The sequence below is a fragment of the Ursus americanus genome, chromosome 1 (assembly GCF_024610735.1).
Source record: "Ursus americanus isolate L20-20 chromosome 1, mUrsAme1.1.p, whole genome shotgun sequence".
NCBI lineage: Eukaryota > Metazoa > Chordata > Mammalia > Carnivora > Ursidae > Ursus > Ursus americanus.
In genome coordinates, this window is record NC_142127.1 from 43,522,702 (window position 1) to 43,547,701 (window position 25,000).

The following is a 25,000-nucleotide window of genomic DNA, read 5'->3' on the forward strand; positions in this document are numbered from 1 at the left end:
CTTCCTGACATTATATTAAAGCTAAGAAACATAAATGTGAAATATATGAAGAAATATCTTTTGAGATGAATATTGCTTTGAGATTATGGAAAAATCTTTACTTGGCAGTGTAGTTAATCTTCTGTTACTCTAGGAATGTTTGAAAAAGTACTATAAAATACTTCTGGAACTGTCACACAAATCTGAAAGTATTCTTTAAACACTATCAGAGTAAAGGTACACAAAATATTTTTTTAAAAATTGCAAGGGGATTATTGTAATTCATACTGTAAGTGTCATCCTCTCCTTTGACTATACTATTTGAATCTAGCAAATTATAACACTTAGTTGACCAAACACGAAGTCAGTAAGTGTCCCTTTTTATGTAAGTTATTGAGGTTAGACAGTGGTTAAATGATATTTTAGTCAACATACCAGTCACTGGAAAAGTTGACACTGAATTATCAAAAATGGGAAATTAAGAAAATTATATATTTAAACTCTGGTTTCAGTTTAAATTGTTTATATGCATCAATTTTTGGTAATTGGGGTTGAGGATATGTGATTGAAAATGCCTAGTTGAGAAATGTCTGGTTATTTTATCTAGTCTTTTAAATACTGCTTATATTTCTATATAATTAAAACTATTTATTTTGCTATTATGTGGAATTGGAGAAGAAATGAAACCAGAACATCAGAAAAGTTGTAAACAAACTGAGATAAGCAAAACAGGAAAATAGTCAGAACTATAAACTAGTACGGTACACAAAGGTATGCGCAAAGAAACTTCGAATTACAATATTTGCTAATGACACAATTATTAGAATGATGACATTTACAGTACTACCCAGTCATGTTAAATGAATTATAATAACTCTGAGAGTAAATAATCAGATTTTATGTGTTACTACTGTTTTCTCCCTGTGGTAGCTTGCTGTTACATTAGTATGAATTCAGAGTTAAGTAACAAACATGCCAACATGCCTGTCAACCCCCATTTAAACCCTGTTGTATTAGAACCCCTCATTTTTAAAAAATGTGACATTACCTCATCACGCACACACGGCTGTGGGATGCCCACAAATTTATGTACAGAAGGAGCCTTCCCTTCTTCTGTGTCGGGTGGAGGCGGGGCGGCCGCACCCTCGCCGCTGGGCTCCGGGCGCACTTTGCTGAGTGACTGTGACCGTTTCACGACCGCAAGGGCAAAGGGGGACGGCGCAGAGCTCGAGTAAGGTCTAGGGGCACCAAAAGTTTTCAAAGTCTTCAGATTTTGGGCTGCTAACTGACTCGCAGGAAGAGGAGCGGGTCTCGGAGCTACGGAAGGAGGCAGGGTTTCCGTAGGCTTCTGGCTGCTGCGGTCATCATCGGGGCTTTGAATATGCGGCTGTGGAGGAGATGGAGCTGTTTTACTTAAGGGAGAAAGAGTTTGCTCTGGAGGAGGCAGCACATCCCTTTCCTCCTCTTTCTTTATTAGTTCTTTTGGAGTGGGGTTTGGGGCCACGTGGACACTCCTGGCAGCGGCAGATGTCACATAGTGACCTGAAACTCTCTTTTGCATCTGTAGGAAAAAAGAACTTGGTTTGGTCTGGGGATTTGAAACCCGAGATTTAAGTTTTGACTCCAAAATATTGTTTATATCTTCCAAATTCGGCACAAAAGGAGCTGTGCCAGCGTCTTTCGTCATTCTGGGTGCAGGTTTCAGAGGATTCCCCGTGGCGATATGGGGCGAGCTCTCCACACTGTGCACCTGAGGCTCTGTTCTCGGGGTAAGCTTCAGTTGAACGTCTGCCTGGGGCTCCTTTGGGCTTTCAGAAATAACAAGATCTTCTGTTTGGATCTCAGTTTCTTTCACACTCTCATGAGTGTGCTTTCTTCCTAAAGTATGTACCTCTTGATCATCTTTATATCCAGTGGTTTCTGATTCCCAATTGTTTACTATCTCCAGGGATTTGGGAGGCACAATTTTATAAGTAGTCATTCCAATTTTGGGTATGTACTCTCTTGTGATTTCATTTGAAGGCTTTGGCTTGGGATCATAGTCTTGTTTATAAAGTGGGTAATTCTTTACATGAGAAATAGCTGAATTTTTATCAATTCCATCTATAGGAGGCAAAAGATCATCATTACCATGTGTATACATTGGATCTTTTATGGTGAGTTGATTTTCTGACTGTACATTTAGGGGGCCCTGACTCCTGAATTTCCTTGAGGCATCTACAGAATCTTGGGGACTTGAAGATGAGTGTTGAGTTGATTTATTGTTACTTGGAGTATGCACACTTTCATTAACTTTGAAATTAGACAAATTATGATCTCGGTGATTCCCATCAAAGCCATCAGTGGAAGGGACCGTCTGAATGGCTGCGTCTTGCATTTTGGTCTTTTCCTCACTGGGCTGATTCAGTTTCTGGTCTTGTACTAAGGAAGCAGCCAGAAGATTTTCAGCAGTATCAGTTTTATGTGCCTGATAGTTTGATGGTCTGTCAACTTCCATGTCCACATTTTTATTTTTGGCAACACCTCCTACATTGATTTCTGTTCTCCTCACTCCATTTTTCATATGATCCTCTGTGTTCGGTGGAATGACAATTACTTCATTTTGATCTACTGAGAGAAAAAAAATATTGTCAAGTTAAATGTGAACAAAGGAGGAAAACTTCAAGTTTTCAATGCTCGCCTCCCCCAAACTGAAATAGGTTGGTTTGAATTCTACAGATAATTTTCAGCTCACTAATTATACAAAAGCAGGTAGTAGCATTAGGAAAAACAGCATGGGCTTTGGTATCACAGAAACCTGAGTCTAGAACCCAGATGGACTTACACGTTTCTTAACCCCTTTGAGCCAAACCCAGTTTCCTCAGATGTAAAAAGGTGAAAATATGTATTATATTTTGTATGTCATTTATATAACATGCTAATTTGGATAGGCTATTCCCCAGAACAAGCACTCCTTTGAAGATAGCTTCATTTCTCCTGATAGGTAGACTTCATAGTTCAGTCAGTGTTAAGAATGACAAAAGAAATGGACAAATTGCAAAAATATTTTTTCCTTTTCTTCCTATTTTGATCCAATCTTTTTCTATAACCCTAGTGTATTTATATTTCACACCTTACATTAAAAGAGAAATAATCCCAGCAAATGTTACCAGTTTTAATTAAGGCAAACAACGGAAATACTACTTTTAAGAGTTAAAGTAAAAACAAAATCTAAGTTGACTGTCTTGTTAATTAGGTGTCCTTGCTAAAGACTCTTAGAGGACTTTGTTTTTAGTCATAATATGGATGACTTCAACCACATAAAAACAATCATGTGGGTTTTGATTTTTCTCTGAGGGAAAAAATACCCTATTCTCATGTCAGAATCCATGTAGAGAAAACCAATTCTCTCTCCCCTGCATTACTTTTCCTCTTAATTCTAATTCAGATCTTCTGAAAACAAAAATCACCAGCCAGTGTCTAGGTTAACAAGCGGCAGTTCCCAGCCAGCAACCCGATGGCAAAGCATTGGAATGAGGCATCTGGAAGGAAACGCAAGTCCATGAGTGTGCGCCATGTGTCTAGTCCTCAGGGAAGTGATTTATATACTGGGTCCCTCTAGTCAAATGCCCAAAAGAAGTATTTCTCCTGGATGACCAACTAACCCCCATCTTCCAAATCCTTTGTGGCCTCCCCTTCCAGATACGGTAGTTTGCACAGTGCTAGTGAAATGTGGGCCTCGGGAGTCAAGCCGGAAAGGGTGTCAAGTATTTCTCTAGAGCTGTATCACCGCTCACTCTTACTTAAAAGATAAATAACAAGTTCACTGACCAGAATGTCAGGAGCTCTTTTACACAGTTCCTCTGTCAAAAAAGAAAAAAAATATGCATGCAAGAGAAAAAAAACAATGTTGCCAGGGAAATTTGTATACAAACAATTTTTTAAAATACCTTCATCTTTGTACCCCCAACTGAATTGCATGGCTTTTTTGGTCATGGTTGTTATATTTTCCATTATGTTGCAAGGTTCTTATATTAAATATCTAATTTTTAAATGGAATTCATTTTTATTCTTCCTAAAAAAAATACAACTGATTATCAGAATATTTATTGTCTATACAAGTGACCTCTCAATGACTCATAATTATTAACTTTTGTGATTAAGGTCACATTTGCTTAAGAATCATCAAAAAGACACATTTCTGCCTATGCTCTTATTTACTTGGTTTGTAAGTATTTTTAATATCTATATGAAAAGTACAATTGTCAACACTGCTATGAGCCCCCCCCCCCAAAAAAAGTCCCTGGTACCAGGAAATGAACTTAAATGCATTTCCTTCTCTCTTGCTTATTTCTCATTTTCCAATGAATATAGGTATAGCCCAGTCACACAATAGAAATATTTTCCAAAACAAAGTAAATCAACATATTTTAAATTCATTTCCCTATAAACCCTAACTAATTGGTTTTAGAACTCCAAATGTCTATTTTTCACTGTTCTCTAATTCTGAATTTCTCATCAAAACCTCACAATTATTCCCAATGACAGGCCTGGAAACCTAGAATCACTGCTGAATTTAGTAGCTAATCCATCCTCATACATACCTGATAATGACACTACCAAATGTCGGTGAATGGTTAGGCCATTTTCCAATGACAGCCAGTAGAAGGAAAAAGTAGATTTTGTGCTATCAAGTCCTTTCCCTAATCAAAACTGACAACATCTACAAAATGAATCATCTGACAAAAGGATGACTGAAACAAGTATATTGCATAGGTAAAAAAAAGAAGGAAAAAACTATAGAACTACTTTAAAGATAATAGAAATTATTTATTTTAAAAATCAACTAAATAATTTAATTTTTTTAAAGATTTTATTTATTTATTTGGCAGAGAAAGACAGAGTGAGAGAGGGAACACAAGCAGGGGGAGTGGGAGAGAAAGAAGCAGGCTCCCCGCTGAACAGGGAGCTCGATGTGGGACTCAATCCCATGACCTGAGCCGAAGGCAGACGCTTTCATGACTGAGCCACCCAGGCGCCCCTAAATACTTTAATTTTAAAAAGTAGGGAAAAACCCACCTAGAGTCGACAAAGGTCATTGCAAGTCAAATGTAAATAAAAAAATATTATTGCAGAAATATACCTGTGACCCTAGCACTAACCTGATGCGACAATCTTAGCAAAAATGATTTGACTATCATTTTTAAAAGAAGGAAACAGCAAGATTTCTCAATAAAATTCTACTGGTTGTCATAGCATCTGTTGTGAGGAACTGAATCAAGATGAAAAGGAAAAGGACAGAGAAATTACATACTTTTAGAACTTCTCAGTATTCTATCTCAGGATGGTACTGACCATGGGGAAAATGAACCAGAGACCTACACGAATTAACCAACACATACTACATATGTAAAACATTTATCTGTATCTATCTATTCATTTGTGACACTGGGATAATCCACATTTTATCCAAATATGAATATGTATATCCCTATGTTTTCTAAGACTCTTCACCTAGTTTTGACTGGACTATGAGGATACATAAGCGAATTCCTTCATATCTCCTTAAAATACCATTGTAGATTCCTCACATCTTGTATTTGTGTAGTATCATTTTTCTGAAATTCAACCTTAAGTACAGATCTTCCTCAACTTATGATGGGGTTCCATCCCAATAAGTGCATTATAACTTGAAAATGTTGGTAAGTCAAATGCATTTACTACATCTAAGCTACAGAATATCATAGCTTAGCCTATACTCCTTTAAATGTGCTGAGAACACATTAGCCTACAGTTGGGCACAATCATCTCTCACAGAGCCTCTTTCGTAATATCTCATGTAACTGATTCACTACTGTACTGAAAGTGAACACGAGAATGGTTGCTGTTTATCCCCGGGGGACTGACTGGGAGCCGCAGCTGCAGCTGCCCAGCTCATGCGAGAGTAACCTACAGGACATCGCTAGCCCAGGAGAATACCAAAACTCAGAATTCAAAATACAGTTTCTACGGAGTGCGTATCACTTTTGCACCATCCCAAAGTCAAAAAAAATCTTAAGTTGATGACTTATATATTTCAACAAGAGGTCATATTCTACTCGATGCTATGAGGAATTCAAAGTATTGGATATAATTTCTCTGATCCAAAAGACTGTCCAATCTGGTTGAGGAGACAAGACCTTTTAGAGAAATACATGGCTTCTAGTAATCAAGTAACAAAATAAGTGAAGTGGCAGGATTTGGATAGTTGTGTGGGTGAAGTTAGGTGGAAAATTACAGTCCTTGCAAAGAAAAAAAATGAGCATAGCCCTAAAGATAGAACTGAGTGAAATATATTATAACAAAGAGAAGAACCTGTCTTGACTTGGGGGTGGGGGTGTGGAAGATACTGGTAAATAACATTACATAATTAGATGTAAACATTACATAATTAGATTAAAAATCATGCTGACAAGTTTCACCCAAGTAAAGCAACTTGAGTATGAAGTAAAGCAAGTTTGGACTTGGGAGTCAGTGAAAAGAAAAAAAGAGAAATAGATCACAAGTAGATGCATAGGGTGTACATCTTTAAGATCCAAGATCTAGGTTAGACAACCTCTAAGATTTAACAACAAAAATAGTACACACGGTAGTTAATAGCACACACAAGGATAATATTGCCTGAGTTCAAATCCAAGGTCCACTACTTACTAATCATGGGGACTCTAGTGAATTACATAATATTGTAGTTCAATCAACCGCAAAGTCGAACTAAAAATAGTAAGACCTGTAAATGAGTTAATATACAATATTAAATGAGTTAATATATATGAAGTTTTAAGAATGGCCCTTTGGCACATAGTAAGTGCTATGAAAACTTTGGCTATTAGTGTGTATGGAACTCACCATTCTCCTGCTTTGGGCCCAATGACTTCAAGTTTCTTACACTGTCAACTACCCTCTCTTCACTGCTTGCGTTATATTCCATTATGTGTGGTCCTCTGCAAAACAGGATACTGTATGTTATATTTTGATACTATTTAAACACACACACACACGCGCGCACACACACACACACACACACACACACACACACACACACACCAGATGAAAAAAGAGGCAATAATTTCCAAAGACAGATGGATTGAAATAATCATCTTTTTTTCTGCCAAATACTGGAAATTTAATAGCAAGGAAAAAAATACAACTGAGAGGAAATGCTCCTATGAACCATGAGCTTTCAAAGAGTGGTCCTATTACAAAGAAGGATCTAAGAAGCTTGGTAAAATGGACACTTTTCCAAAAACAGTGTCTTTTTGTTATTATTTGTCTTTTGAAGAAAAAGGAAACAAAATGAAACATTGAAGTCCTGCATCTGGCAAAGCCAACTTCTGGCAAATCAGGATGTGGACTGACCTCAACGGTTGTTTGTTTTGTTTTGTTTTGGTTTGGTTTGGTTTTAGTGATAGAAGGGTTTCATCTGGAGAAAATCCCATGCAAATTACAGTAAAACTTTGATAAAGATGGTTTATTTTGCCTACTTGATTTCATCTTTATTCATGATGTGGCATTTCTAACACAATATAAGTGTACTGTAGTATAGACTTCAATTCGTAGGACCCAATGGAAAGTACACTCTGCATTATAAAGTTGACTGTAAAAATAATATTAGTAACTTAACGTCATAATCTAATATGCGGAATTGCTTTATATATCAGTGAAAATTCTTGAGAAGCATTTGCTGAAAATTAAAAATTAAATATTTCATTTAGATCAAACAGAAAATAGGCAAAAACTCATACGATACAAAACAAATACTTTCATATTTGAGTCATACAGATTAACTACATGCTATGGTTTATCTCACACAGGGCTACCAGAACTGTTGAAATTTGATTTTATTTAAAAACAAAACATGCAAATGCATACTTTATTAATAAGCATTCTTATAATGATGGTGAACAGAGTCTCAACTAAAGGGACTACTATATTTCTGTTTACAATATCAGACCTATAATTCAGAGACTAGTATTAATTAAACAAACCATCACCAACACTTCCAGCACATAGACTACTTACTGTCCATCTGTGTTTCTAGCTTCTTGTTTTTCTTCTTTGGAGTTTTGTGAGGGCTCTCCAGCAACATTGCCAAGGACTGAGTCAGGATCATTTTTCAGTGTATTTATTATATCAGTAGATCCAAAAGGAATATCTTGTGACTTCAGAGAAATATTTTCAGCCTCATCTTTAGGCACTGCACTGAGTTCTTCCTTTTCATCTATCTCTTCAAGGCTATGATCAGAGCTTATTCCAGCTACAAAGAAACGAAGATATCCTGTGTTAATTTGCCTCATTCATCCTATGCAATCCTAGCAAGAAAGGAATTTTTAAAATAATAATTAGCTGGACTCTTAAATGCTGCTCCAAAACTAATACGAAAATACTCTTCTAATGGTGAATAATCACATTAACATATAGTCAAATTATCTCAGACGTATACAATTCTAAAAATAATATGCTATCAAGCTAGGTTTTATTTGTGGTAGAGAAAAAAGTATTTAAACTCGTAATCTTCAAGTTATATATCTCTATCTGAGAGATATCTATGTATCTTTGAATTTAAATGATTTTTACATTCATACACTAGCTCTAAATGTAAATTAAAAGAACATGAGATTTTATGTACTTATAAAATCTGACTCCATAGTTATCAGAATTACAATGGAGAATTATCTGAGCCCCTCTTAAAAATACCAGGGCTCACACCCTCCTCCACACCTGTTAAATCAGAATCTCTGAACGGTGGGGCCAAGAATTTTTAAGGCTCCTAAGGTGATTCAAATACAAAACCAGGGTTAAAAGACACAGATACGTAATGCACTTTTTGAAAATACAAACAAGTATTATACAATGAAAATTATTCCCACTCAGTTTGATTCTCAGAGGCAACTTCCTTTAATAGGTTTTTCCAATGTATTATCGGAAAGTATAATGAGCATACAAGCAGATATGCATACTCATGCTTCTTTATTTTTTGTTGGTTCATTTAATATGAATGGAAGCATACTATACCTGATGTTTTTCACCTTCTGTTTTTCCACTTAACTACGAAAAATCGTCCCATATCAATGTGTGTGTGTGTGTGTGTGTGATTCTCTTCAAAAGCTGCAGTTAATATTTCATTGTATAAGAATGTTTTATCATTATTCCTTTAGTACCAACAACAAATGGCCAACAGATTAAAAGAGGAGACATCCTAATTGGTGTCCACACTAGCTGTGAAATTTAATTTAAACCAAAGAATGAGGTTCTGAATCTTTGCTTATTTAAGTATAATTTAACACTCCCATTAACACAATAGCAGCTGAACAAAGTTTAATTTTACCGCAATGGGGGGGAGGGATGGTAGAGCATTAGGTTATAGTGATCAGCACATCCACAAAATTAATACAAACTTCAACATATTTGAAGAATATTTAAAGTAATGTAGGTCTTTAATTTTATCTCTAGGCAGAACAGCGTGCTTTATATGCTACTTAATAAACAAATATGGAGACTTTTAATGACAGTTTCATTGTGAATAAAAAGTAGATTACTCAACAGAAATAATATTACGGAATTTGAATTTAAGTGAATTTTTAAAAAATATATTTTGGCAAATCTTGTTTTATTATGACATGTGAAAACACCATTATGATACCAATGTACAATATTATGTGTTACAATAGCATATCATAGTTGTGCAGTAAGAGTATATTTATGTAATTTGAAAACTGTGTTTGAGAAAATTAATGCCTGTTCCGGTTTAGAAGCAAATGTGTTTTATAAATGGCCCCTTGGCATGTATTAAGCTCTTTACACATTAGATTAACTGAGGTAACACTTAGCAAAATTATTGTTATCCCGATTTCTCTCTTGCCCATCAAAAGTATTTCACATAGGGGCACCTGGGTGGCTCAGTCAGTTAAGCATCTGACTCTTGATTTCAGCTCAGGTCAGGATCTCAGGGGCCTCGGATGAGCCCTGCCTTGGGCTCTGCGCTCAGCAGGAAGTCTGCTTGAGAGTCTCTCCTTCGCCCTCTGCCCCTCCCCCGCACCCTCATCCCCTGTCCCCACTGGTGGGCGCAGGCACACACTTGCGCTCTCACACTCTCAAAAAAATCTTAAAAAAAAAAAAAAAGTACTTCAAATAACTTTTCTTTAAGTATGGGGCCCCCCGTCCTTAAATTAACGAGTCTCAGTTAATTAAAGAATAAGTTAGGTATTTCGAAAATCTTTTCAAATTATGTTTCTGAAATTTTATAACTTGGTAGTTACAAGCATCATGTAGGCTTGCGTAAATATATATTTTTTACTAGCTTGAAGAGTATTCCTAATCTTAAAATTCTTAGGAAAGGCTGTGATTATTTTTAAAAATTCTCATAATCCAAAAAAACTTTCAGAGTTGATTGGTTGACTAGCACAAATTTCCCCAAGCTTCGAAAAATAATAAAACAAGTTTGATTTGTATGTGTTATATGATGGCCACATTTTAGGACTACAATAAAAAAAGACTGGGTGAGGGCTGTGAACAATGAATAAATTCCACAAATATTGTAGCACAACTATTGTATTTCAGCTTCATAAGTTTTAAGGGAATACTCACTTTCAAAGAATACAGTGTTCAAAATCTTTGTGAAGTTTTAAGATTTAACAACTTCCAAAGTATAAATGTTAAAAAATTACGGAAGTCATCTTTTGAAAGTTTAATTATTGCAATTTTTTACCTTTACTATGCTTTATATGATTTGAATTTTTAAGTTTTTCAGTTCCTCTAAAGCAACATTGAAACAAAAAATAAGATTCAAAAATTCTTTAAAAGTCACAAAATGTAATATGTATAAATGAAATTTAAATTCTAAGCTTTTAGAAGACATGTTTGTAAGTCTGGAGCGTTTTACTTTTAAATAATTAAAGCTTATAATTTCACTGAGATGTTTGGGATAATCTGTATATTTTTCCTGGAGATGATCGAAATGGCAGAATTGACAAATTTCTCTCTTTGCTAAAATAAAATCATATTAAATTACATCTATTCTAGGGGCACCTGGGTGGCTCAGTCGTTAAGCGTCTGCCTTCGGCTCAGGGCGTGATCCCGGCGTTATGGGATTGAGCCCCACATCGGGCTCCTCTGCTGGGAGCCTGCTTCTTCCTCTCCCACTCCCCCTGCTTGTGTTCCCTCTCTCACTGGCTGTCTTTCTCTCTGTCAAATAAATAAATAAAATCTTTAAAAAAAAAATTACATCTATTCTACCACTCCCTCTCTGCCCCTCTCCCTACTTGAGTGCTCTCTCCCTCTCTCTCTCAAATAAATAAATAAATAAAATCTTTTTGAAAAGTAGGGAGGCGCCTGGGTGGCTCAGTCCGTTGAGTATCCCACTCTTGGTTTCTGCTCAGGTCATATTCTCAGGGTCGTAAGACTGAGCCTCGCTTCGGTCTCTGTGCTTAGCATGGAGTCTGCCTGTGATTGTCTCTCTCTTCCAACCCCTCCTCACCTCTCCCTCGTCAGGCACATGCTCTCTCTTTCTCAATCTCAAATAAATAAATAAAATCTTTTTTTAAAAAATTACATCTATTGTGGTAAATTACTTTTTTGTATTCATTCATTCATTCATTCATTCAAAAAACACTTACTGTGTCAGACTCTACTGCAGTTGCGGCCAGACAGAGTAGTTTTTCTTTTTTAAAAATCGAGATACGATTCACACTCAGTAAAATTTATTTTTAGAATCCATGTTGGAAGGCTTCATTTGATAGATGTATAGTTGGGTGACCACCAACACCATCAAGATATAGAACAAGTCCATCAGTCTCCAAAACCCCTGGGGCCCTTTGGTGATCAACCGCTCCCCCTAACCCTAGACCTGGCAACCACTGTACGGACTGACCATAGTTTATCCATTCCTCAGTTTAGGGACATTGGGTTGTTTCTTATTTGGGACAATTATGAATAAAAATCTTAAAATAATTTACATGTAAGTTTTTATGTGCAAAGAGGTTTTCATTTTCCTTGGAAAATACGTAGGAGTGGGATTGCTGGGTTATACAGAAAATGAATGCTTAAATTTTATTTTTAAAGACTTGTCAAACTATTTTCCAAACTGGCCACACAATATTGCATTACTATAAGCAGTATGTGATATGATATTAATTTTAAATGATTTTAAATAAGGACTCATTCTGAGTTAATAAAAAAATTGAATAAAATTATTTATAATGAAAGGCAAGTATTACCTAACTATAAATTTTTGCCATCTGGTAACAAAATAATTCCAATAATTTAACATAAAAATCCCAATTAAAAACAATACTATAGAAAATAAGCCATGCCTAGATAACAAAAGAGTAGTCCAAGAAAGAAAAAAAATAGATAGATATAGATATTCTTTTATACTCATAAAGTTAAACACTGGAAATAACAGAGTTCAAAGAGGTTTGCCAAAAGGCAGAAAACCAAATAGAACAAAAGCTGAAATCCTCCAAAGCCACTTATTTTATTCATCTTATGCCTTGCCATATTCATCTATCTGGTTAGGGAAAATATGAAACTCCAAACCTGTAAGAGAATTTCAAGTGAAAGGGGGAAACCACTATTTCTTTGAGACATTTTTACACAAGGGATGACCAAGTAGTGAAATGTTTACGTGGGGATAATCTTAATCTGCATCAAAGAAAGCACCAGGCAGGAAAGGCCCGGTCACCCACATGTCAGAGGCGTTCCGGCTGCCTCGGGTGTTCCAGGGCATTCGGAGAGAGAGTCTTCATCCCGCAGTTTGGGCACAGTGCAGTGTTCGTGACTGGGGAGTCCGGGGCCGAGGGAGGCTTCTGTCGAAGAAGTAAAGTCTGTGGAAATGGCACTTAGACAACAGAGTTACGGCGAGCAGAGAACAAGAAGCATTTCGAAGAAATCAGATTTGTTAGCTCAGGATTATCCATGCGTTAAACAAGAGGTAACCAGGGGAATAAAAGGTAAAGAAAGAGAAACAGATATCAAGCAAAGTTTGAATAGCATTCACACCTTCTTTCTAATACTTCTGAGTCTTCTCATTTCACTTATATAGTTGGATATTATTTAATAAAATCCCTTTGTGGAACAAAACAGTATCATTGATATTATTCTGGGTAAGACTTAAGAAGTAAGAAAAATCATGACTAGTGATATAAGGATAATGTTTTTAATCACAGAGGACAAGAGAATTCTTATATAAGATGTGTCAAAATCTCAAATTCCTAAAAATCACCTAAGGATTAAAAGTTTTGGAGCATCTGGGTGTTCTCGAGTTTCTCCTGTGTTTATGAATATTATTTCTGAAAATTAGGTAAGGTTATATTGAACAATTTTCATACCTATAAAATTATCCCCATGTTAAAGTACTGGCATAGTAATATCCTATTTTTGGTTAGACATTAGTCTGTCATGTTCATTAACATCTAACGTTAAGTCTAAGAATTAAGAAATTTTATATTTATTCTTATAATAGCTACTATTAAAAATATAGGGAAACAGTATTAAATTGAATTATTTTATTTTTACTGGCATTTCATTAATTTGGAGAACTCAAAATGTAACCATATAATAGAAAATACTTCTTGATGACAAATTTTTACCACTAAATTAGGACACTATGTATGTTGAATTCATACATAGGACAGTTGTGTAAATAATGGTACGTTACACCTTGGTGTAAGTTTCTTCTGAACACACTAAGGTACATTCCTAACTAATATGTGTCCTTCTTGGGAAAGACATTAATAAGTGGTAACCTGACACTGCATAAGGAAAGTTCTTAAGCTACCATCACAGAACTAAAATTTTGAGTTCTGCCAGTTTCATACTCAACCCAGGGTGGAAAATTTTTCATTTCATATTATAAAATCTGGGAAATAGAGTCCAAGCATCTGTATGTCTTTCATAGAGCATTATAACTAGATTCATTCCTCAACTGCCATGAAAGGTCTTTTTCCGGAACTACATGATGTGGAATCAAGGTGTCCTACCTGGGCTGGGCAGCCCCTCGGGAGAGTTTGCTTCCAAAACGCCGTCCGAAGGAACTGCGTGTTCTGCCTGCAGGGCTGGGGGGGCAGAAGCAGCACAACTTATAAACAAGTCACATTCACAAATGTAGCAATTCCTTAGTAGCTTAATTTATTTGTATATAATTTGGGAAGAGATAGCCGTAACTCTGTTAGAAGCCATTTCTTCGTCCAGCTTTGATACAACTAAAGTCAACTTAGCTTCCCCTTCCTACGGGCAGTCAATCCTGGAAGGAGAGTGTCCTGAACAGATTCACAAGTGATCACATGCTTAGTTTTTGGATCAGGGAGCTACACAATTTTTTTTTTTTGGTTATGTTACAGATTTTAAAAAGGTAGTTAAGTGAGAATAATCAGGGACTATCGAAATATTATTAAAATTAATTTAAAAACCTGAGTATTGTCTTTTAGTAAAAAGACCTGATTTACTTTACTGTCTATACGAAACCAGACCTAACACACATGGAATGTTAACGGGAAAAGTAACATTACCAGTGACAGGACTATTTTCATCACTTTGATGCAGGGGTGTTTTGGAGGGCGGGGAAGGTGCTTTTCGCTTTGTCCTCTTCAAAGACGAACTGCCAGCAGATGCACTACTGAGCTGCAGTGAGCCAGTTCTCACTATGCCTGTTCCACAGGGACTCTGGAGAACAAAATGACCAGACACAATCTGTATTTAGAAATTGACAGCAAACTTCACGAAGACACTGACCTTTACATCAGCTGCTTTAGATGCCAACATGAAACATAAGAGTCATTCCTTCAAAAAACATTTATGGAGTACCTGCCGTGTGCCAGGAGCTGAGCTATGAGACAGATATGTAAAGTAAAGTAAAATATGGTCCTTCTCAAGGAACTCAGGCCAGGATGGAAGAATGGCATACCAACAACCAATTATAATGTGGAGGACTCATAATAGTTAAAAATTAGCTTTCAAAGAAAAATATGGAGAAAAAGGGATGTACAGTAAGAGGTGAAAAGGGAAGGATATCTGTACGTTAAAACAGCTGGCTTGATTAATCTTTCTTTTTTAGTACTAATGTATTAACAACAAACATCTCAAAAATTTATATGTCTACCCACGGCAAGGTCATTTGAGGTCACCGACTCCATCCGCAGCTACTGCTCACACGGCTGGCATGTGACCGTCAGCAGACCCGAAGATAGGCCCGCCTCGCAGACCGCCCGCTGCCTCCTGGCGCACTGCCATGCCATCTCACGCTTTCTCTTTACAACCAACCTGCTTCAACGAGTTGTTCATAGTCTTTGTCTCCAGTTTCTCATCCCCCACTGGAACCTGCCCAACCAGATATTTCCCAACTTTTGATCCACTAAAACTATTCCTATCAAAGTCGTCAATGACCACAACCACAACTAAACTATTGGTTAATTCTCAGAACTCATTTATTTGACCTGTTAGCAGCATTCAACAGACTAGACTACCCTCTTAAAATTCTCTTTTTCTTACTTCCAGATGACCACATTCCTACTCCAGACAGATCCCAACGCTCCATTTTCTTTTACGGTTCTTTTTCATCTTAGTCCTTAGCTACACTCTCTTCAGTATGTATGTTCACTCTGTTGGTAATCTCCTCCTTTCCCTTGCACTTACATATTATTCATATGCTGATTAATTCCAAACTTACGCCTCCATCCTCTATGTGATCTCCACTTAATATCCACGGCGATTTCAAACATGGCATGTCTAAAACTGAGATCCTGATAATCCCTTCTTCCCCCTCTCCCAGCAAAAATAGTCCTGTTCCCACAGTCTCTCCTGTTTCAGGAAGGAGCAAGTCATTCCTCCATTTGTTCAGTGCAGTGACTTTGGAGTCGTCCTCCTCTCCTTTCTCTCTCACACGCCACATGAAGTCCATCCCATTGGCGCATCAGCTTGACTGCTACCACATGGCCTGGATTACCATCAAGCACCTCCCAACGGACTCTGCTTCCACACGGTTCCCCTACGGCCCTTTCTCAACATACCAGCAAAAGGATCCTATCAAAACCGAAGTTTGCTTAGGGTCACTCTGTTCAAAACCTACTAACAGTTTCCCAGTCGGCACAGAAAGGCCGAAGTGTGGGTGAGGACGTCTACAGCAGTTAAGCACCAAGCCCCTAGATCTCTCCAACCACCTCCTGCCCTGAGTGTCCTCTCACAGGGACACAGCACAGTTAGGTCCACAATGGCAGCACTCGATGGAACACACACCTCACCGGGGGCAGGCAGGGTAGCACCTGGCCTACCTGAAGGCGAGTCAAACCATTCAGTATTCTCCGTATCAACTGATGAACAGCTGCAGCCACCAACCTCCTCCCCCTCCATACGACGGCCCTTCCTGCAGAACGTCTCAGACCTAACCAGCATGGAAAGAGCTAAAGCCCGCCACCCGAACCCAGACTGATTCAGTCACTAAAGCCAATTCTGATTAAACCTAAGGGTCATCCCTCACCCCCCACCCGCTCCAGGGTGGAGGTGGAGACAGATCCTCAGTTTGCACTTTGGACTTTTGAAACAATCAGGAGAAGGACCCTTGGCAATAAAGGGCTAAGAAGGAAAGGCATGGTATCATACAGCTGGACGAGCAGTATTTAAATGTCATTTCGAGCAGAATGTAAAGTTTTCTTCTTTTGATTAATGATATAGCTCCGTATTTGGAAACTTTCATTTGCTATCTTATAAAATTAAGTTTAGGAGTCGTTAGGAAAAAGTCCAAAAATTCTCCTAAAACAATGCAGCACTTCACTTTTCAAAACAATGATGTAAATATCAAAAGCAGTAGAATATGCCATTTTCTTTCTCAGATGAATTTACTCAGTAAAGCCCTATTAAGGCATGCTGCCCTCCTCTCACAGACCTACTTTACCAGTAAGAACACAGTAAGTGATCAATAAGTAATTGCTGAATGCACAAATCTGGGGCAGCATTTGATTTTCCTCCTACTTCCACACTGCAAACTTGTTTCAGTGCTTAGACTGATTGCTCTCACGAGGCCTATGATACAAACCTGTGTTCCCCTTTAGGCCAGATTCCCAATCACTGTCATTCATTGATCTTTTCTATTACCTGATAAAAGCAGTCGTGACTTGAATTAGTCATGAATTTCTCAAATGACAGTATCTGTTTAAGAGTTAGAGCTCTTAAATTTTGGTCATAATAAAATATACAGAAATTAGAAGGGAGGAATTTATATTGCAGACTCAGAAGTTTATATGAACCTATCCATAACTCAAAGACAAAATAAAAATAGACTCACATATTTCATTTATGTCCCTAGAAGTCTTAAAATAAGCAAACTTTTATTTTTTTGGTACAGGATATTTATATTTCTATGGATAAAGAATTTAAAATTTGTCAAAATACACAGATTTTAGTTTTACTAAAAATTTTTCAATAGCATTTATGAAGACAGCCCAGGGAAAAGAAGAGCAAAGACACGAACATTTTGAAGGAGCACATCTTTTGTAACTTTATCCTACAGAACTTAACTCCCTTTACCCTGTTTTGCAAGTGTAACATGAAAAGAAATGGACATACATTATTAGAGCTGCGATTGGATCACAGAGACTGAGAAGAAGACATTAAGACGGCATGACTGTCACTGAGTGGTAGCAGAAAGATGTACATGACCTGTGATAACTAGATTTCATGCTATAATAGTTAAAACTTGCTACGTTTATGACAAAACTGTAAATTTCACAACTTATGTAGGATGGGCCAAGAGCAGGGGTTTTCAAGGAACAAGAATGGTTAAGTTTAGATAATCAGCAACAGATTAATGACAGAAAGGGAAGTTTTGTCCTGAGGTACAATAATATTAGTGTTAATGTTCAAGGAAATAGCTTAATATCTCTTTCTTGTCTTTCAAGACAGAGAGACAAGAGTTTTGTGTCGTTATTGTTAAAGAGAGAGGGAGCACAGGGGAGAGGGGTAGGGAGAGACTCTTAAGCAGGCTCCACCCCCAGCACAGAGCTGACACAGGGCTTGATCTCATGACCCCAGGATCATGACCTGAGCCAAAATCAAGAGTCAGATGCTTAACTGATTGAGCCCCTCAGGCACCCCTGCATGTTTTCTTTTTTACTGCTAGAAAATAATTTCAATCAGCTAAGAAGGACAGGTAAAATAAAATAAAAATCAAACTTGGGAGTTATTTCGTGTTAAAATAAAACATCACTATTAAGACCAAAGTGGAGGAACCCCTGGACCTTGGGAAAGGGATGTTCTATATCTACTGCAAGCACCCTTTTCTTGGGTAAAAGCCCACAGGAAAAGAAGAAGCATTTAAGTTAGAAGATCTAGGTGTTCCTAAATAGACTGCAACCAAGAAAAGTGGTGTGCACTGAGGAATGTGGGTGGAATATACGTAGCCAGCACGCAAGAATGGAGAGGTTCCTAACCCAAGAATAGCTACTTCTAGAAAGCAGACTCACTAAACCACCACAGCTGCTTAAGTAAACAAATCATGATTGCTAGGGAAACAAAAGCAAAAATGAACTACTGGGACTTCATCAAGATAAAAAGCTTCTGCACAGCAAAGGAAACAAAACTAAAAGGTAACCTAAAGAATAGGAGAAGATATTGACAAATGACATACCTGATAAAGGGTCAGTATCCAAAAATCTATAAAGAACTTATCAAACTCAACACCCAAAAAAACAAATAATCCAGTTAAGAAATGGGCAGAAGATATGAATAGACATTTTTCCAAAGAAGACATCCAGATGGCCATCAGACACATGAAAAGATGCTCAACATCACTCATCACCAGGGAAATACAAATCAAAACTACAAAGAGATATCACCTCACCGGTCAAAATGGCTAAAATCAACAACACAGGAAACAACTGATGTTGGTGAGGATGCGGAGAAAGGAGAACCTCTAACACTGTTGGTGGGAATGCAAACTGGTGCAGCCAATGTGGAAAACAGTGTGGAGGTTCCTCAAAAAGTTACAAATAGAACTACCCTATGACCCAGCAATCGCACTACTGGGTATTTACCCAAAGGATACATAAACACCAATTCAAAGGGACACATGCACCCTGATGTCTATAGCAGCATTATCAACAATAGCAAAATTATGGAAAGAGCCCAAGTGTCCACTGACTGATGAATGGATATATAAGATGTGGTATATATACAGAATGGAATATTACTCAGCTATAAAAAAATGAAATCTTGTCATTTGCAATGGTGTGGATGGAGCTAGAGTGTATTATGCTAAGTGAAATAAGTCAGTCAGAGAAAGACAAATACCATATGATTTCACTCATATGGGGAATTTAAGAAACAAAATAGATGAACATAGGGGAAAGAAAAAAGAGAGGGAAGGAAATAAACAAGATTTTTTTTTTTTTTTTTTTTTAAGATTTGGGAGAGAGAGCACAAGCCGGGGGAGGGGTGGAGTGGTAGGGGCAGACAGAGAGGGAGAAGCAGACTCCTTGAGGAGCAGGGAGCCTGATTCGGGGCTTGATCACGAGACCCCAGGATCATGACCTGAGCCCAAGTCAGACGCTTGAATCGATTGAGCCACCCAAGTGTCCCAAGACTTTTAACTACAGAGAACAAACTGAGGATTGTTGAAGGGGAGGGGCGTGGAGGATGGGCTAACTGGGTGATGGCGAGTAAGGAGGGCACATGCTGTGTTGAGCATTGGGTATCATATGTAAGTGGTGAATCACTAAATTCTATTCCTGAAATATTACATTATATGTTAACTAGAATTTAAGTAAAAACTTGAAACATTAAAAATAAATAAAATGCTAAAAATTCTTTAAAAAGAAAGAAAAAAGGTGAGGAAGGCCATCAGTGCCTAACCAAGCAGCACCCCTAAGCCCTAGTTTTCCTGTGCCCTGCAGGAGTATGCACCTAACAGTCTCCTGACCGCTCTACCTTTGCATTAGTCAGGCTGGACCTACCCAGTAGTTTTGAATGTGAGCTTGCGTCTAACTGGAGAGGGCTTCTAGAGGTTTGCAAGTTGGAAGGCGGACTAGTGTCATGCTTACCAAACAAATGAGCTTTGCAGACAATGTCAGGGCTTGAACCAGGGAGCATGGCCACCTAGTGTCTCTGCAACCTTCAGCCTCCTCATCTATAAAGTGGGAAAAGTTAACAGTACCTCCAGCTCAGAAAGGGCTGGATGCTTATGTGAAATGACATGGGTGAAAACTCAGCACAGAGCTTAGTATACAGTACCGGCTCCGCAAGTATGAGCTAATGTTACATGCAGCTCATCTACTTTAAAGTATGTGAACATGATCTGTAAATAAAATAAGCAAATGATAGTTCTAATGCAGAGTGACAAGTATGGATAAAAGGAGGTACTTACTCTAGATTGTACTTTGTCTGCAGTGATGGTGTTAGTAAGAGCCCTATTAGAGTCCATCTCTGTAATAATCAACCTTAAAACCCCACCAGTGCCCAGCATTCAGGAACTGGCGTTTAGTCCACTGAGTAAGCCAAATTCATTGTGTGTAATTCATTATGTGTAAAAATTCCCCCTTTAGGTCACCTCAGACAGCTCCATCCTACCTTTAAGGAATTTAATCACGCTACTTTGCTAAATCTTGGTGATGGGTATATGAATGTGTATAATATGTGAATTTGAATATTTCATAAATTTAATGTAAAGAATTAAAGTTGAAAAACTATTTAGAATGGTCTTTAGCTTTCGGCACCAAGATACATTTCCTTTGGCTAAATTATGACTGAAATTTTTTAAATGAAGTTGAGATTAAACTATATTTAAATCTAAAGGGTTTACAAAACAAGAACACAGAGAGGTTTCTACTCACTAGGGGAAAACGCTTTGGTTAATGATTAGAGATGTTCAATTATTTACTTTAGTTAGAGTCACTAAGCCTGCCTGCCATTAGCGAAAACTGCACCCTTAACAGGAATGCACATCACTGAATTTTACAGTCTGTGAAAAGGAAAATACTGCACAGAGAACACTCTAGCAAAAGTGGCAAGGTCAAGTTGAAAACCATGCCAGATACTTAATCCCTCAGAATTCACACCCAGATCAGGATTTACTGGTTCCAGATGGAACTAAATTTAGCTGAAGAAAATAGAATTGAATGGCGTTCAGTAGATTTACTGAGTACTAGCTCTCTACAAGTTATTAGATCACTTATTAATCATGGTTGAATTATAAGATGTGGGTCACTGAAATCAATATATTCTGTAGAAAACAGTAAAGGAAAAATTGCAAACAAAAATAAGAAAAAGAATTGAATCAAAGGACAGAAATACAGTAGCTCAACTTCAAGGACATTTTTAAATGTTTCTGTTAGAAGCTTTGGGTTTTTATTTGTTTATGATTTCCACATGTGGGGAGGAATGGCTGAGAGGAGAAAACCTAGGCCACCCCTTGAAACTGTCTTAAAACTCATACTTTTCCTTAAGTACCAGAATCACATTATCCTTCTCCAACTTGGATATTCTCTATAAATACTATGACATACTATTTAATTTACTGTGAATTATATCCCAAAGCATGACCTTTTACATAACTAACTAAAGGTCAAGTTTGAACTCTTCTTTTTTTTTTAAAGGATTGATTAATTTATGAGAGAGAGAGAGAGCACAAGCAGGGGGGGAGGCAGAGGGAGAGGGAGAAGCAGGGAGCCCGATGCAGGGCTTGACCCCAGGACCCTGAGATCATGACCTGAGCCAAAGGCAGATGCTAAACTGAATGAGCCACCCAGGCGCCCTAAGTTTGAATTCTTAACTCTTTTTTTTTTTTTTTTAAGATTTTATTTATTCATGTGACAGAGAGACAGCCAGCGAGAGAGGGAACACAAGCAGGGGGAGAGGGAGAGGAAGAAGCAGGCTCCCAGCAGAGGAGCCTGATGTGGGACTCGATCCCGGAACGCGGGGATCACGCCCTGAGCCGAAGGCAGATGCTTAACGACTGCGCTACCCAGGCGCCCCCTGAATTCTTAACTCTTGATGGAAGAATTTTCTAAAATAATTTTACAACTTAGACAACAGGTCAGTTTTCTTAAACTTCAAAACTTATAATAAAGTAAATGTAATATAGAAGGATGAGGTATTGTAATGAATTTGCAAAATAAAGCTGTAAAGGCAAGTTTTTTTTAATCACAATGAATTGTTTTATTACTGATTTGATCACAAAATTAGCACAATCTCGTATAAGATGGAAACAATGCATACAATGATGAGGTAAAAAAAGAAAAATCCCTGTAAATCCCAACAAACATAGGTTACCTGTGAAAAGGAAAATACTCTAGCGAAGTTCTGGTGTCCAGGCTTTTACACATATCCTCTATACTTGGATACACACATACACATGCATTTTTTTGACTTGTATTGAATGAAGGCCTATATGCCAGTTTCTTTCTTTATGAAGTTTTTAAAAATAGAATGCTATTGGGCGCCTGGGTGGCGCAGTCGTTGAGTGTCTGCCTTCGGCTCAGGGCGTGATCCCAGCGTTCTGGGATCGAGCCCCACATCAGGCTCCTCCACTAGGAGCCTGCTTCTTTCTCTCCCACTCCCCCTGCTTGTGTTCCCTCTCTCGCTGGCTGTCTCTGTCAAATAAATAAAATTTAAATAAATAAATAAATAAATAAATAAATAAATAAATAAATAAATAAATAAATAAATAAATAAATAAAATGTTATTATGGTGAGACTGGGCATGTTTGTACTGCTGCCCCAAATCTCTTTCCACACCCTTCCCCTCCCTTAAACGGCACTTCCTCCTGACTCCTAAAAATCTAGGACTTATATATCCTCCTTCTGTGTTCTCTCAATAAACCTGTTTTAAGATCCTTCATTCACAGCACTGAAAGTCTTAGCCTGTCTAGGTCAACTTAGATGAAGAAAACAACTATCAGTGAAAGGGTGTAAGAAACAGAGGTGATATGTCCGGTCCCAGACTACAGTATGTAGGGTAAGGAGAAACAGGGCAGTAGTATCAGGCCCTGGAGCTCTTAAAACCACACCATGTAAGCAGTCACCTATTCTGCCAATTTTAAGGGTGTCCTATCGACATCCTATTTGCTGAAATAAATTCTATGACAGTAAGTAATGAGATCAGAGCTGGATTCACTTAGAGGTGTCTAAATACCACCACCACCTGTAACTTGTATCTTTTTTAGTTACTAAAATTCTAATCCCTTCAGAAGATTCTGGGTGGCCAAGCTTACCACTAGATTTTTCTCAAAGTGGTCTAGATACAAACGCCTCATTAGTCAATGATAACACCTGTACCCTCTACTTAACAAACTCATTAACCTGAGCATATCTTCCTCAAACTCTGCATCCTATGCCTGTTTTTACTGATGCCCAAAGCACTGGTGTTGACTTTTGTGCTACAGTCAGGAGTTCAGGGAGAAAGATGTTAATCAGTGCTTTATCTCGTTACTGTCCTTTAGAGTTTCAGAAATCCTCAGAGAAGTAATACCAGGACTAGGCATCACTATCTGATTAACAGTGATCAAACCAAAGATCCACGTAACAAAGCACTTTTACCTGTTAAAGGCCGATTTAAAAAGACAACAAAAGAATAAAATAATTTGATAGCACTAGAGTTGGAAGAGACCTTTGGAAATTTAGTTACAAAATTTTATTGTACAGAGAAGAAACCCAAGCCACTAAGAAGTTCAATGGCTTGTTCTTCAAGGTAGAAGACAAAGAAGGCAATGAGAAAAATGATGACAGTAACAGACCTACTGGTAGAGCCAAGACTATCTCTCAAGCCAGAGTGGGGCTGCTTCCGCCATAATATACTCCCTTTTTGGCCCTTCTCCATGTAGATCAGAAAACAAAACAAAACACACATTTTACAACCTGGGTTATACTCTTGTAAGGTTTTTAAATTTCTCTCCCTGAGGCAACCTGCGCTTTCATTGCATCAACCCTATAATACTTTGAGATATCGTATAACCAAGTCATATTAGTGGTAATCCCTTACTAATGACATTTTTTAAATGCCGAAAGATGAGGGCCTAACTCAGTAATACATTCCCAATTTAAAAAAAAAAGAGAGAGAGAGAGAAGAGAAATCAGGAGAAATCAGAGCTCAGGATCAAGTTAAAAAGACAGACAATGGTGGTAATCAAGGTTCTCCATGATCAGTGATCAGAAAGAACAAAAAAGTGTCTAGAGGTAGGGTAGGAGAGCAGGGAACACCTATAGATTGAGTGGGGGCCCCCCACCAAGTAAAGTACCAATCAAGGGAACAATCTAGGATCAACTCAGTTCATCTCGGAAAGGGAGCCAACACTGTATGGCAGGCATTATCCGAGTGACCCCATAGTTTTATCCTCATGGCTCCAGGAAAGAGGCCTGCTTCTCTCTGCCCTGGTCTCTGGTACATGCTGGTTACCAAAGAAAGCATTTCCTCCCCCACGAGGTCCCAAATGTCATAGCGGTAGAAAGCCTAAGTAAGCTTCATACTATATGAACTTGTAAAGGAAGCTTCCTAACACTGATAATTTTAAATATTTTATTAATACAGTATGTCCTTCAGAGAGGCACAACTTTAGTGTACTGGGAGAGAAGGGAGAGAAATCCACACTAACTCCACATATGACCTATTGAACAGTATTACTCTTTAAAGTCTAACAACTTTATAATAAGCATAGTTCTTTACATTTGGGTCAGAGGTAAAGCTGGCAGAAACCAAAAAAGTAATGGCTCAGTGGACTTTCGAGAGCATTAAATGAGTAATGTGCTTAGTACTTGGTCTGACACATGAGTAAGTGCTACATAAGCATTAGTCATTAATTTTGCAATTGTGATTAAGACTACCAAGATTAAGTATATTTGTATATATGGGAAAGCCTTAAAAGGTAGAAGCAGATTATATCCTATTATGCTGCACTGGTGCATTTCTCTACTGAATGAAACAAGTCCTATTTTTGGGAATACAGACAGCTGTACTCCTTATATCAAACTAAAAATGCCATGGCAACCACTGTTCCTAGGCAATTGTAGAATTATGTGTGTGGTTTTC

General features: G+C 37.7%; 1 protein-coding gene across 1 annotated transcript in view; it reads right to left on the reverse strand.

The window, feature by feature from the left end:
* Positions 1-25,000, reverse strand: part of COBLL1 (cordon-bleu WH2 repeat protein like 1) — a 159,612-nt gene that overhangs the window by 8,163 nt on the left and 126,449 nt on the right. The window contains 6 exon segments of the mRNA XM_045780637.2: positions 1,028-2,589; positions 6,844-6,938; positions 8,017-8,251; positions 12,681-12,818; positions 13,974-14,048; positions 14,502-14,655. Of these exon segments, the coding sequence (XP_045636593.2) occupies positions 1,028-2,589; positions 6,844-6,938; positions 8,017-8,251; positions 12,681-12,818; positions 13,974-14,048; positions 14,502-14,655 (2,259 nt within the window).